The sequence below is a fragment of the Ammospiza nelsoni genome, chromosome 2 (genome assembly GCF_027579445.1).
Source record: "Ammospiza nelsoni isolate bAmmNel1 chromosome 2, bAmmNel1.pri, whole genome shotgun sequence".
NCBI lineage: Eukaryota > Metazoa > Chordata > Aves > Passeriformes > Passerellidae > Ammospiza > Ammospiza nelsoni.
In genome coordinates, this window is record NC_080634.1 from 92,485,514 (window position 1) to 92,500,390 (window position 14,877).

The 14,877-nt window shown below is 42.1% G+C and overlaps 1 protein-coding gene and 1 long non-coding RNA gene across 9 annotated transcripts in view; one reads left to right on the forward strand and one right to left on the reverse strand.

Annotated features, from left to right (window-relative positions):
- The window catches only part of LIMS1 (LIM zinc finger domain containing 1), a 68,342-nt gene that overhangs the window by 35,623 nt on the left and 17,842 nt on the right, over window positions 1–14,877 (forward strand). For 2 of the 8 annotated variants that reach the window (XM_059493662.1, XM_059493663.1), the window contains exon 1: window positions 14–168. The exons of 3 other annotated variants lie outside the window; for them this stretch is intronic. In XM_059493662.1, coding sequence (XP_059349645.1) covers window positions 65–168 — 104 coding nt within the window. In that variant the 5' untranslated portion in view covers window positions 14–64. Of the gene's footprint in view, window positions 1–13; window positions 169–5,041; window positions 5,250–13,273; window positions 13,570–14,877 lie in introns of those variants that run through there. 3 more of the 8 variants (XM_059493660.1, XM_059493661.1, XM_059493668.1) reach the window with 2 other exon arrangements.
- On the reverse strand, window positions 9,652–13,164 carry LOC132087443 (uncharacterized). Its single transcript, XR_009420515.1, has 3 exons — window positions 12,902–13,164; window positions 12,621–12,720; window positions 9,652–9,825 (listed from the first exon to the last, which is right to left on the reverse strand). It is a non-coding gene; the product is annotated as an uncharacterized LOC132087443 (long non-coding RNA).

The following is a 14,877-nucleotide window of genomic DNA, read 5'->3' on the forward strand; positions in this document are numbered from 1 at the left end:
AACCCAAAGCCAAAACACCCCCCTCACCTTTAAAAAAAACCAACCCTCCTCCAGGTAGGGGAATATGACGGCCTTGCAGCTGAAAGAGTTGTCACATTCAGGTCTGTACAGGAGGAGACGGGATCGTCCCGACAGTGTCCTGCCCGGGTCACAGGAAGAGAGCCTGAGGTGAGTGCGAATGGATGGGACTGCCGGGGCACCGAGCCCTTCTCTGCTGCCCGCTCGCTTCGGTGGGTGTAACAAACAAAATGCAACCACAGCTCTGGAAAGGCCCTGCAAAACACATACATTGAGAAGCAGCCCCGAGGCACGACAGAAAAACCCCTGAAGGACCCCTTGCGCGCTTTGGAGATGGTGTGACAGCCTGCCCTAATCTGGGAAGGGCAGATGTTAGCCGTGTTTACTTTGGGATCCCCTCTGACGGCCAGCACTCACAAGTAAATAAACATTTTGGAGCCAGCCAACTTTGCTCCGTCTGCTTTGAAGCTGGTTCTGGGTCACCCATGTTCTGTGGATCGCGCAGCCTCTTGGGTCTTGGCACAGTCCCTGTGCCAGGCTGGGGCTGTGGAGCTGGGGTGGCTGCTGGGCTCTGGGGTTCTTCATGGGGTTTTCTTTCTTGCAGAAAGGGCTTCAGACAAAAGAATGCAGCTGGGCCACTTAGCCTGACCTTACTCAGCGAGGGTGACCAAAAGCCATTTAATGTCTGGGGTTATCTTCCTGCTGCTGTGAACCTTTTGAAAAAAATTAACAGTGAATTGCAAAAAGCCTCTGTTTGGCGCAGAAAGATTAAAGATCTGTTTGTAACTTGAGTAAGTGCAGATACCCCGCAAAAAAAGGTAAAAATGCTAAGATGTTTTTCTAAGTGTGCTCAGCATGAAATCCATTCCCACTTCAAGCTCCTCAGCAAAGGAACCTTGTATATCTGCTAACTAAAGCCTCAGTGAGAGGAAGTGCTTCCTATCTCCTAATGCCTGTCTCGTATTTTTAGATTATTTTTCCTTGGTAATGGTTGTGCATCAGGTTGGAGTGCTGTGTAAGTTGAAAGGCTGTTACTGTGTTTGTTTCAACTGCATTAGTGATTTCAGAAGAATGGTTATTCAGATCTGGGGGATTTACTCTTTGTTACAACTAAGGACTGTAATTGTGGCAAAATGTATGATTGTAACTTACAGAGATTATCTGCCATGAGAAGTCAGAAATATCATATCACTTCTAGGAATGTGTTAACTTGCAGGTTTGGTATATGTATTTGATATCTCTTTGTAGTATTAATTCTGAATTGATTTCTGAGATGGATGTCTAATAGTATTAGCAGTATATATGTTATATTCATATGACTGCAGTTGGAAGAATAGCCAGACTTAGAAGAGTAAGAGGTAAGTGCAGAGATTCCTGACATTTTTACATTCAGCTTATTTTGTACAAAACTAGTAATGAGGAAAAATAGATCTATTTGGGGAAGAGAAAGCCTCTTTTTAAAGCATACACATAACAATGAGTACTAGCTCTATATGGTTGTGTTGCTGTTATTACTGTGCATATCTAAGATAGGAATGAGACCATTTTGGGGCTGGATAGGGAGAAGAGGTGTGTTTACTGCACCAGTACAAGTGTGGGTGTTTTAATCTCCTGAGTCTCTTCTGGTTAGAGATGAGAAATACATGAAACAGGGATTAGTCTTGGGAAATAAAATCCACATGGGAGGAAATAACAATTCAGGGGCTTGTGAATCAGCAGAGGGCAGAGTGTTGGAGGTGCAAGAGCACATGGTCAGGTGATGCTTTTGGAGCAGGGGGACAACCCATATGTCTAACCAGAGCTTATCTTATGTTTGCTAATAGCTTAAGCTGGTCCTTATTCAAACTAAACCTTGCTCCTTCCTAACCCATATTGTGATAGTGTGTTGCAAGGCAGGCTTATTTGTCATTTTTACTGCATTCTCCATGACAAAAGGCTATGGCATTATAAATACAGAATTATGACATATCAACAGGGCAAAGAGCAATTGGAAGCAAAGAGGAAAAGCTCATTAGTTTTCTAAAAATGGAAAGCTCTAGTTTTTTCCACATAATCTCCCAGTGCCACTTAGACGCCTGTCCTTAGCAAATACTTTCAGAGTATGTACAGTCCACAAGAAAGACAAGAGGTTTCTTTTATGTCTGCTAAATATATCTTGCCATCCACGGCTTTTCAATGCCTCCCATAGTATCTCTCTCCAGTTCTTTGTTCTAGTGCCTTTGTATTTTGTTTTACATACATATTAATCCAGATGTGTTAAATAATATCAGCCCTCAAGCAACAGTTCACTGAAACCTGCTTTCTGAGTTCAAGTAGTGTTCTTCTAATCCTGGGCCAAAATGTACTCAAGATGCCTGTGTCCCCGGGTCCCCCTTGGAGAACTTCTGTCTTTAAAACCTTCAATTTCAGCTGCTGGGTCCAGCCATCACAGCAGGAGCCAGATGTGCTTGGTAGGACAGGGACCTGTGTACCTGCAAACTGCAGCTGAGACATAGCCAAGTGTTGGCATTACAAAGCAGCTCAGCAGGGCTTGGTGCCAAAATTCTGCCTTTTTCTTTCCTGGGAATGTCAGTGTGATTTGTACTTAAAATGTGTGAGATTACTAATAATTAGGGAAACAATGTACTGCGAAACAATGGTGAAACAATGTACTGAAACTCCTAAATGTGCACCAGAAACATATGTTTGTCATGTAATGTATCACATACATTTAATTTGTCCTGACAGCACAGCACAGCACATTGGTGGGGATGGGAAATTTAACTTCTCTTTCTGTCTCACCCATGTATCACTTAACAAACCTCATAAGCTCTGTGGCAGCCTTTTAATCTGTTGCTACAGATGCAACTTGTGCTTTACTGACTTTTTAGGAAGCTGCAGCCTGTCTGTGCCATGTAAAAGATGGTCTGGATAGCTCATTCTTTTCTTGAACTTGCTCAGTACAAGAATGTGCTTGGTTTAGACCTCCAGTGAGGCTGGCGTGCTGAATGCTGACCTCTCTTTGCCTGTTTGAGCAGACTCACCAGCTCATAAACCTAAATTATACAGGATGCTCCCCGGGTGCAGAGTTCAAAATGCAGGAGGATGCCAGGCACCTTCATCTCTCTCCTGTGTGCAACAGATGCAGCCACCCTTGAACTAAATGCAACCTGAAAAATCTGCTTTTCAGAAGAGACTGTTCTGAAGACTTGTTCTTTTCCAGCTATATTGATTTAGTGGGAAAACTGACATCTTCTGTAGGTCTCGACTTGCTTTGTCTTTAGAAACAGCACCTAAAAAATTCTGACTGTATGCTGAGCTATTCTTTCTTGCTTTTCTCAGCAAACAGGATGCAAAGGAAATTGTACACATATATTTATGATTAATCATTAGGAGTCATTTAGCAATAGCAGTATGCTTGCTATTTTTGCTCTTTCCCCTTCTCATCCCTTGGGTCTTTGTAAAAATAGAATGATTCCTCTAAAAGAATTGATACTATTAATTCTCAAGGCTCAGTACAAGGTAGTTGCAAAAGCAGAGGCAATTATCTTTGAGGTTTTTTTCTTGGCAATTACACTTAAAATTAATTTGATCACTGTTAGCTGCTATCTGTAGCTCTCTTTTCCAAATTCATATGCATTCAAATGCCATTAAAAATGTAAACAGCTTTTAAAGAGGTTAGTTTCAAGTTTTTTACCAAGTAGTAAATTTCAGCATTTACAATAAATAATCATTGATGAGCTTCCATCAGTGGCTGTCAGTCACTCGTAGCTCACTGCTCTGTGCTGTGCAGAAAGCACTCTAGGTGTTTTCCATATTAATAGTTTTAATTTATATTTGCATTCCTTTTGCTCTCTGCTGCTGAAGTGATGGGTACATGCATGTGAGTAGGTGCAGACAATCTTCTGCTGGATCTGTTCAGGCTCCTGCCTGCCTCTGCACATTGACTCCAGGCTGGAAGGCATGTGGATGTGCCCCAAAATTTCAAGCACAAAGACTTCCTTGCAGATGAAACAGGAGGCATAAGCACACTGTTATGTCCCACTGAGCCTTTGGGGGACAGGCTCTGCACAGCAAGGCTTTTAGGTGAGTGTAAAAAGAACCAAATGAATAAAATTCCCCCCATTGGCAACATGGTAGGGCTTTCTCCCTTTGTTTATGAGATGCAGCATTTGGGAATTGTGCAAGGTCACAAATCTCCTTAATCTGCCATCAAAAGCATGTGTAGCAGCCAGACAAGGTGTACAGCTACTTGCAGCCATACATCAGCTCTGAAGACCTGCTCTTCCTTGGAAGAAAGAGTGAAAATGATGGTTGGGAACTGTCTGGGAAACCAGGGATCTGTTGAGCTTTCAGATGCTTTAGGGTACTGAGAGCCAGTTAAGGTGAAAATAAAGACCTGTCTGCACCTGGGAGCTTACTTAAATTTGATGTCTCCTGGTAATGCTTCTTTATAGCATCACCAATGTCAACATTTATATGGCTGCTTTCTGTGGGAGTTGTTTAACTTGTTCACCCTGTCAGTGTCAACAGGTGAAGCAGATAACTTGGTAAAAAAAGTGATTAATTTGTTAAAGCAGGAAAAACTTTAAAAGAAGTGCTAAGACAAAAAAATTGTGCTTCTCCCTAATAGCTCTGTGAGAATAGTGGAGAGCTGGGTGCTACAAATACTCATTTTAATCAGTGCTTGGAAGCTCTGAACTAAAAAAACTTCAGCTTGTCAGCTAGCTGATCTAACTGAAGAAGGGATTTGTCCGTGTAAATGTAACGCTGAGTTGGTACCATTAATTAGAGTAACTTACAGCCAGCAAAAATATGCTTCATGGTTAGATTTAAATATTGGGATACCTAGAATTTGCATTGTACCTTAGTTTGAAGCATCCACATGACTAGAGGCTTTTCTGTTGATTTGTGCTGTGCTTTTCATTGCTCTAGGGGTTAAAATAACTCCTGAGGAACACACCCTTTTCTGCTTGCCTTCTCTCTCACCCCTTGTCTCCTACATTGCATAACCACTGAGTGATTTTGTTTGACTTGCTCACCCGACTATCACCTCACCTCTCGTGAGTCCAAATGACTGGAGATAGCTGCTTGTGTAACATCAACCAAAGCACTAATTGCTTTTCCTCTTAAATATATGATTTTAGTAATGTAAGTTTAGTAATTTTAGTAACATGTAAACTTCAATTAGGGTTTTAATTATAGCAATTCGGATTTTCACTGCTCTTATTAACTGGATTAGCTGAGTAAAGGTAAATTGTACATTTCTTTTCTTTTGCTATTGTTTTTGTGTGTCCTCATGATACCTAATCAGAGGTGTTCTCTAAAAAAAATGTTCTGTGATTGGTTATTATTCTTCATTGTAATTAAGTTATCCTTTGAATGCTTCAGTCTGTCACACTGAAGTGAGTTTAAACACAGAAGAGAAAAACTAAATTATGCCAATGTTACTATTTAATAAAAAATTACTAACTTACAGGTGTTTGGGAGAAAAGTTTAAAAGGTTGTAAGTTTGGATGCCCTTTCTGTATATTTTTTATTTGGTTTTCCTGAGGTCTCTGAGCTGTTGTGGCAAACCTGAAGCTAGCTGATACAGTGTCCTGGAGAGAACCATGAGCCTTTTACATGATGCTCTCCAGGCATGGGAACAGCTTGCCAAGTATTCTGCTTCTGAGGATGGCCAAAGGCCGATGCCTGTGGAGGGAGGTGGAAGGAGAAGAGTGAGCCTTTTATGGGATTGCCCGTGGTACTAACCCCAGCTTGCCACCAGCTGTGGCTCAGGACTTCCTACAGAGTTTGTGGCACTCAGTGTTTTTTCCTTCAATTAACTCCTCTGGACTTGCCTTGCACCCAGCATTCTTGGGGCACTTATTAAGTCACTCAGTGCTCTGAATTGTCATGTGTATTATCTGATGGTGTAGCACACACAGTTATGTGCTATTTTTTTCTTTGCTTGATTTGTCATAGCAGCTTTAGGTTGCCATTGTCCGGCTCTGTAGAAATTCTTATTTTAGGTAGTTGCTGGTAGAATTCTGAAATGATGTTTTTATATATAATACTCTGTGAGCAGTGTTTTTTGATGATTGCTCAATTTTGCCAGCAGATTCTAAGTCATCCTGTGATGTGTCTTTGTAGATGAACCTTTCTGATCTTTTGGAGCTTTTTGTCCAGGAAGAGAAATTTGGGTTCTGCCTTTTGTAACATATTTCCTTGTAGCTTTTCTGCTGTTTCTGGCTGCCCTAATAGCCATAATAGTACTAGAAAAAATGAACTAAAAACTTTTTACTATTAGCCTCAAAGGAAGTAACATACTGACAGACACAAATAGCAATACCTGGCAGCATTTCTCAGCTTGTGTTTTTTTAAATTAAAGATTCAAAATATTCCAGCTGTTCCAGCAAGGAATGAGTGGACAGAGGTAGAGTAAATATGAAATGATGTTTGTCTTTTCTAGCATGTGAAATCCATGCATACCACACTCTTCATAGATCATAAAGTTCTTGATCCCAAGGTGAGTCTACCTTTTGAACTCTGTTTCTATGCAGCTATTGGTCTACCACTCAGTCATGCCTCAGAACTGCCCTGGCTGGTCCCCTTGTTCCAGTATGGGAAGTTTGCATTGAAAGCTATTTGTCCTGCACAATATTTGGCTTTTCGGTTTTTCTTTTGTACATTTCTTCTCACTGACTTCAGAAACTGAAGTGAAGCATACCCTGTATTTCTGATACATTGCAAAGTTGGTCCTCATACATATACTTTTTTAAAGGACATTGTAGAAGTGCAGAATAGGATAACTCCATGAGCTGCCAAGTTGCAGGTTATGAATTTTGCCTGAACTGTACAAGTAGTTGTGTGGCTTTAAACTCAAATTCTTTCTAAAGCTACTCCTCAGATTACACCAGGGTATGTAGCAAAGCAGGAGGCTTGGCAGGGCTCGAGCCCCTCTGATTGAAAGCTCAAACCCCTGTCATCTTCCCTCCTTCCTTTGCTTCTCTTCTGTCAAGCAAAAAAACCTGCTGTTCTTTTGGATGATCCCAGCAGAATATTCTTGTGAGGGGTAACTTCTGTATCTTCTTCCCTCAAAAGTGATACAATAGATACTGTAACTGTCCACTGCTGCTTCACTCGAGTTGTTGGGAAAGAAACCATTACTTTTAAAAAACCTGGCAAAAAGGTTTAAAAGAAACCTTGCCAAACCTTCTGCTAGAAAAATGCATGGAAGTCTTCCTTAGCACAAACTGCTACTGAAATTCATTCATGTTTACTTGACAGGTGTGCTACCAGCATGGAATATGGAATAGCTAATAAATGTAAAGTACAAGATTAAGACCTTTAGTTTGCATTACCCTAAATGTTAAGACTGTTGTAATAAAGTCCAAATGCTATTTTGTGTTAGTGTTATTTGTTGACACATTACTCATTATTGAGTGTTAGGAACATAAACTGCTTCTGGTTGTTCTCTTGGCAGTTGAATATTAGGGCTATTATTATTTCATGCTACGTTATTAACTGCAGATGGCTTAGCTGTCTGCCATCCTCTGCAGGTTTTAAAGCCTGGTGATGCTGTAGTGAATGTAGGAAGAGAAAAATGTGAAACTGAAACCTGGAGTGACTAATAATTACAATTTGGTATGTGTATGAGAGAAGAGGAACAGCTGAGATGTTTTCTGTAACACATTGTACTTCTGCTCAAAATTAATTAATTCAGGCAATGAAAAACTTTGCACTTCATCATATAGAAGCTCGAACTAATGAAGGTGAGAAGAGATTATGTTGCTGAAAGTGTAGATTAATAGTAATAAAGTAATAATAAAAGATGTGTGTGATGTGCAGGTTACTAAAGCTGAAGGTCAGTCCTCAGCACGGTGTCTCCAGTGGAGATGTGACTATAATAAGGATGTTGCTGTGGGTGGGAAGCCTGGTTTTGCAGTTCTCTCTGCCCTACAAGGAACTGCAGGGATGTACTGGAAGTCTCTCCTGATTGCTGGGGTGTTACATTGAGTCACAGTATTAATTATAGCTCCTGGATGAACTGCTCAGGTCATAGTGTTCAGCTTGTCAAAACATTGGTTCCACATAGTGCAGGCAGATGACTCAGGCAGAATCAAAGGCTGGCATTTGCCATTATGCTGAGGATTCAGTGGAGGATTTTTGGTCGATGTCAGTGACAGATGACATGAACTGAATATTGGTGCTAGGAAACCATTACCCTAAAGAGAAATATGTTACTGCATCATTTTAATATCATAGAATCATTTAGGCTGTAACAACCTCTTAACGTTATCAAGTCCAACCAATAGCCCATCACTGCCAAATCCACCTCTAAACTATGTCCCCAAGTGCCACATCTACATGTCTTTTAAATAGTTTCAGTGATGTTGAGTCTGCTCCACTTCTCTGGGCAGCTTGTTCCAAATGCTTGACACCCCTTTGCATGAAAAAACAAAAAAAATTAGTGTCCAATATAAACCTCCCTTGATGCAACTTGAGGTTGTTTCTTGTCCTGTCAATTTTTTGGAGCTTGGTGGACTTGATCTTCTCTTTTCAGGTTTGAAAAGATGGTTCTTTTCACAGCAAGTGTCTCAGGGACATTTGATGTGCAGCCACTAGTATAGAGTGGCTGACTGTTTTTATTATTCTTAAATTGGAAATGAGAATGTAAGTGTTGTATGAAATGCATCAGTGCAAATACAGCCTCAAATTCTATAGATTTTGAGGAATTTGGATACAGAATTTGGATGCCATAATGTAGTAGGCACGCAGTTGACTATGCAGGGTGGAAATTTCAAGCATAACCAATAATATGCTGTGTCTCATGCAACACAAAATTATTGGAATTCGTGGGCTTTTCATATATGATACTGTTTGTTTTGTTTTTCCTGTCTGCACAGGATTGAAAGAAACAGTAGTGGGGGAGGAAGAGATGAATGTTTTAAAGAGTACCAAATATCTGTACACAGAAGTCATTGCTTGGTTTACACAGAGCATGGCTTCATTTGGTAATAGACATAACCAGCAGGAAGAAAACACAATGCTTTGCTGAAATATTACTTATAACAGGGAAATGCTGTAGTTGCACATTGCTCTCCCTTTCTACAAATTCTGTCAGAGGCTGATATTTCACTGTGCCTGAATGACTGATAAACATTGTGTGGGAAGCTGCTGCTTACCTGTCTATTCCAGTTATATTTACTTCCTTATGGAGAGATGGAATGTGAACCTTCTCTGTTTGTGGAGACCAAAGCATTTTTTGGACATGTTTATACTAGAATAAATATATACTGGAGGATATGAAACAACTAGAATTGCCTTTTTGTTTGCCCTGTTTGAACTCCCACCACATAAGCTTAATTATGCATTTTGAGGTGAAGACTAAATAATGAAACTTTCAGGAACACTCAGAATTCACCCGATTTTTACTGCAGTGGTTTCACGAGGGTTTTCCATATTTTTTAACACAAAAAGTAGTTAGAGCAGTGCTGAGCACATGTGAAAATCCTACCTGTAAAATGTGCATTTGAATGATATAAAAGATTCATACCTTTTTTCAAAATGCCTTAGGAGACCAGCTTAACATGGAAAGTATTTTATTGCTTAAGAGATAAACAATTGCAGCAACCAGAACCCAAGAGTGTTTTTAATTTCAATAAAAAACCCCCACAAAAGGTCAACTAGTGCTTTAAAATGTTGGTGCAGAAATCAGAGCAGGGCACTGCAAGCCCACGCGTCTTTTGCAGCCAAACTTCTGTTCTCGGTTGTTCTGTTTTTGCGTGTGAGAGTCACCGCATAGCATCTGTCAATGCATCACTGAAATGAGAGCGCTCGTACCTGCGGGGGAAGGGGTGGGACGCGCTGTGCTGACTCATCCCGCCTGTGCCCGTGTCCCGGCGGGCCGGCGTGCAGCGATATGTCACGATATGTCACGGTGGCACAGAGAGGTGGCCGGGCAGCAGCTGCCTTTGCCAAGCACCTTGTTTGGAGCCGTGGCTGCTCCGCGCACGGCTATTTGTGGCACGGAGCGGAATGCTCCGCGGGCTCGGCTGGCCAGCGAGCCGTCTCTGTAAGAGTCCCTGTGTGCCCCTGGCAGCATGGGCAGCCAGGCCGCAAGGCTGTGCAGGGAGAGCAGCGTGGAGTGAGGCGGCAGTCATCCTTCAGCAAGGATCAGGCACTGCGCCTGGTTTTGCTGTTGTTTACCAAAGCCCTTCTGGTAACCGCAGTGGAACACTTCTCCCTCCCTCTTCCACCGTTTCCTTCAGCACCTTCCCCACCGCCAGTTTTGGCTTCTGATAGGATCCTCAGTGTGCCCAGAGGAGACTGTCTATTTCTTTCATACCTACCTTTTCTAGTTAAACATTCGACTTCTTTTCTCCCTAACACTGCCTTACAACAGGCTGCTTGCTATGTTTTGTCCCATATCCCAAGGAATGCCCTTGGGAAGCTGCTGCTGCAAAACAACCTCTTACATACTTCTCACTCCCCATGGGCAGCTTCACCTCAGAGTAACCTAGAATTCCCTAATGAAAATGCAGTGTATTTTTAAAATGTATTTCAGATCTTGGCAGCATGCCTCCTACAAAATGTCAGAAAAGAGAAGGATGGCCAGCTGCTGATTTGTGGGTTACCAGACCTCCACAGTAGAAGCTGTGTTTTGCTTCAGTAGCATAAAGGACCATTTTAAACTCCTATCAAGCTTGTTCTTGTTTAATGGAAAAAATCAGGAGTCATTCCTCCAGCAGCAATGGTAATATGACTGGAGAACCAGGCAGCTTCTACTTATTGCACATATGGAATCCTATTACTTTGAAGGACTTCTTCCTGACAAAACCTAGGAAGACAAAACCAGGCTTTTTGGATGGACATCTTACTGCACTGACTTGCGGTACTACTTGCTTTGCTACAGCCATGCAGAAGACTGCACAGTAGCAAGCTGAAGAAGCAATTAAATGTTTTCTTGTTGACCAAAGAGGCAGCAGAAGTGACTTCCAACCACATTGGTCACCTGTGGATTTCAGGTTATTGCAAAATTGTAGTAGTCCACTAGGAGAAAGTGTCTACAGGGCACTTTTGATTTGCAGCAGCCTCTTCCCAGGAGAATTGTCTGTGATCTGGGACAAAATATAGGAAAAGAGTTGGGAAATTGTTGAGAAAATAGTGATAAGAGGAAGAGATAGGCTGACTTGCTGTTTATTATCTTAGTGGCTTTGGGCACCTTTACTAATCCTGGGTAAATCAGCATTTTTAGTCCACTGCAGTCAGTCTCACTGAAGATTTTTATACCCACAGAAGCTCAGCACTGACCTGTGCAAAAAGTGTTGGGAAGCAAGAGGAAGAAGAAGAACTGGCATCACTATACCTCTGCATGTTTCTTGGCAGACACTGCACATTTTCATCACTCATGTTTCAGAGAATGCAGAAACCTTTTATTCCAGGAGTGCAGTGGTGCTCTGGCAAGATTTTTGTGGCCTTGGGCTACAACCTGATAATTGCTTCATCTGCAGCTTGCCCCATAACAGATAAAAATAGGGTTTGAGCTGCAGCCAGGCTGTGTCAGTGGTGAGGGTGCAGCCTCCTTAGCCTGTTAGAGCTTGACTCCTGGTAGCTCTGGCATAGGGTGAATAATCATACCTACAGACAGGCAGATGAGGAGGGTCATGCAGCCTGGGTTCCACCTATGCAGGGAAATAGCTTGCCTAGGGGGTTGCTCCTTGTTGAGGGGAAGTGAAGGAAAGACACTGACCGAACCCATTCTACAAATTTGTCAGCAGAAGCAGCAGCATAGGACTGTGTTGGCTGAGCTGCAGGAAGGTGGCTGCTGGCAAGCTCAGGCCTGCATGGACAGTGGCGTGTGGGCTGCTGTATGCTTGCTGAACAAGCTGTCCTAGCTGGTGGTGAGAGATATGGCCAAAAACCATCACCAGCCAGACCCTCTGTGGCAGGTCCTAGGGAAGGTGCAGGTATATTAAGAAATTGTAGCCTTGACTGGACATTCTGTCATATCCTGTGACAGTACAAGAGGAAATGGCCTCAAGTTGTGCCAGGGAAGGTTTAGATTGGAGATCAGGACAAATTTCTTCACGGAAATGTTGTCAAACACTGGAACCGGAAGTGTCCCAAGGAAGTGTTAGCATTACCATCCCTAAAGGTATTTAAAAGATGTGTAGATGTGGCACTTGGGGACATGATTTAATGGTGAATGTGGCAATATTAGATTAATGGTTGTACTCAGTGGTCTTGAGGTCTTTTTCAATCTTAATGATTCTATTATTCTCTGATCTTAGTTCTAGTTTCTCTGTTTGTTCCTGTTACTCATCTCCTTCTTGTCATCCTCTGCTTCCTCATGCCCCCTCACTGACTGGCAGATTCTTCAGCTACCACTGTGCTGTGTGTCACGAGCACAAAGTGCATGCAGTTCTGCAGTTCAACTGATTGCTAACAAGGCTGAGACAGTTCAACACAAAAGTTAGTTGCTCCAGAGGGCTTCCCAAAAGCCTTCCTTTTCTGCAGTTAGGAAGTGCTGGAAGCTGAGTATCCCAGATCTGCCACAAGTACTATGCTTCAAAGAGAGAGAGCTTGAAGGAGTCTGAATTATTAGCTGCAAATCTTACTTCAGTTAGTGTTCTTACCTTGGATTGTTGTTCTAAATGAAGCACATCACTGGAAATAAAGGTTTGGTTTTCCTCCATAAGTGTCCATTATGGCATGCCTGTCAGTTTTGTTAACGGCCTGAGAAACACAACAGAAATGAAACCATCTGCCTGTACCTACCCCTTGTCTGAAGTACTGACAGGAGGAAAGACAGTAAATAGATAAATTCAACACATATGACTTAGAAGACACAAGTGGAGCATTAAAGGTCATTTTTACAATGTAATTAACACACTATGGGCATTAAAGCAATATTTACCTGGAGACAGGAGTCTTCTGTTCCTGCTTTCCACTGTTCCTGGTTTTCCCATGGCAAAATATTGTTGGATTCTGCCTCCATGCCCCCTCAGCAGAAAGAAGCTGCAGCCAAGTTTGGTGGTGATTTTATTTGCTCACATGGCTTACTCACACCAGAGCTCTCCTGGGCAGCTTCTGTCGGCAGCCAGCAGCAAAGAGCATTTCCAGCATCCGAGTTTACACGAGGGCCTGGCAGGGGTGTTCTCCTCTGTGCGCAGCCAGCCTCAGTAAATCTTGGCGTGACAGGCTCGCAGCCCTGCTGCTGAACTTTTAACTTGAAGCTCTAGCAGGGTGCTGAGTAGCTGCAGCTACATGACACGAGCTGTGAAAGTAAATCACTGCGCTGGGAACAAGGGGAAGTCCAGCATATTGTTTTGCAGACTTTGCCTACAGCTTCTTTGCAGTGTAAGGATAGAATATATACACCTGGGAAAGCAGTCAGAGCAAGATGGACTTCCAGCACAGAGCTCAGCCCTTCCCCATCCCAGAGGATGAAGAGGTTGCGTACAAGGTCGCTCCCAATGCTCACAACTCTGCGAGAAATGAAGGCGAGAAACCGGTGTCAAAACTGCAACGTAGGCACAGTGAAACAAAACTCTACAAAGAGTTTTGTGACTTTTATGCAAAATTGTAAGTTTGTTCTGTTCAGCTTTGGGGTGTAACTGCAGTGGCATTACTGGTTTATTGTACATAATGTATTTTATTATCTGGGGCTCAGGCTGTGCAAGCTGTTCTCTCATCCAACCTTTGCCACTGTTCTGCTTGAAACATTGCCAGTTGTAACTGCCAACTAAAATTTGAATTGTTAATTTAAATTTCATCATTAATTGCATCAGAAACTTTTACCAGCAGTAAAAATGGTGTTGGAATTTTTAAAGTAGTCTCTCTGCCTTCAGGTTGTTTGCCACTTATTCTGGGCAAATGGATAAACTGCTTCATTAATGCAGGAGTATTACATACTTCACTAGTTTTACATATATGATGTGCTTCAAAGTGAAGCACTTTTCCCTGAAGAGGTAAACTGTTTTTATTTGGTCCTGAACTTTGTATCATGTTTTTTCTTGGATTACACTTTACATACAGCAGTGCTTAGCATCCTTAATGCTAGAGCACTGTTGAAGTGGTGATGAAAGATCCCAGTTTCTCTTGTGATTATTCTTAATTTAGATTGATAAGGAGGATAGGGAAATGGTCTGAGGTTTTGCCCCACAGAAAGCATACACAGTCCATGAAGACCATTGGTGAGCTTTATAGTTGATCACAGTTTATGTGTATAGCCACTGCAGTTTGTCCATAGGTCTGTCTGTTATGTATGGGTTAGACCATCCTGCATCTGATCTTCACATGAAATTTGCTCACTCATTTCACTGTGAGGACAGTGGATATTTGGATTGCAGTTGCCGTTTTCCTCATCTGCGAAGATCAAAAGAGAGAGAAAAAAATGTGCCAGCTAATAATAACATGTCAGATGTGACCTTGTGTAGGGCTCTTCTGTGGGACAGAGTAACAAATAGATAAAACACATTCCATTTTGAACCACGTGCTAGGTGTTTGCTTGCTCCCTTGGATGGTGTGCAAGGAATGAATTCAATTCCTGTTGAACATGGTGGGAGCCCAGAGTATCCCCTTGAAGGGATAAGAAGGAAGGCTTGGCATCTTGCAGAGGACTTTGGGCTTTGCACTTACAGGCACAGCATGATAGCTGTATCAAAATGTGTGCATGCATGCACATGTGTTTCAAATAATGTCACTTGTCTAATAACCTTCCAGATAAATTTTGACTCAGTGGTTTTGTAAGCTGACATCACATTGTAATGAAACTAGACCATTGCCCTATATTTGCTCTCTGCTATCACATTTTACTAGCGCAGTGGGATGATCCTGAAAGGCAGAGCTTTGAGAGTCTATATACGAGTGGCAAAATGTTTGCAAAGGAAA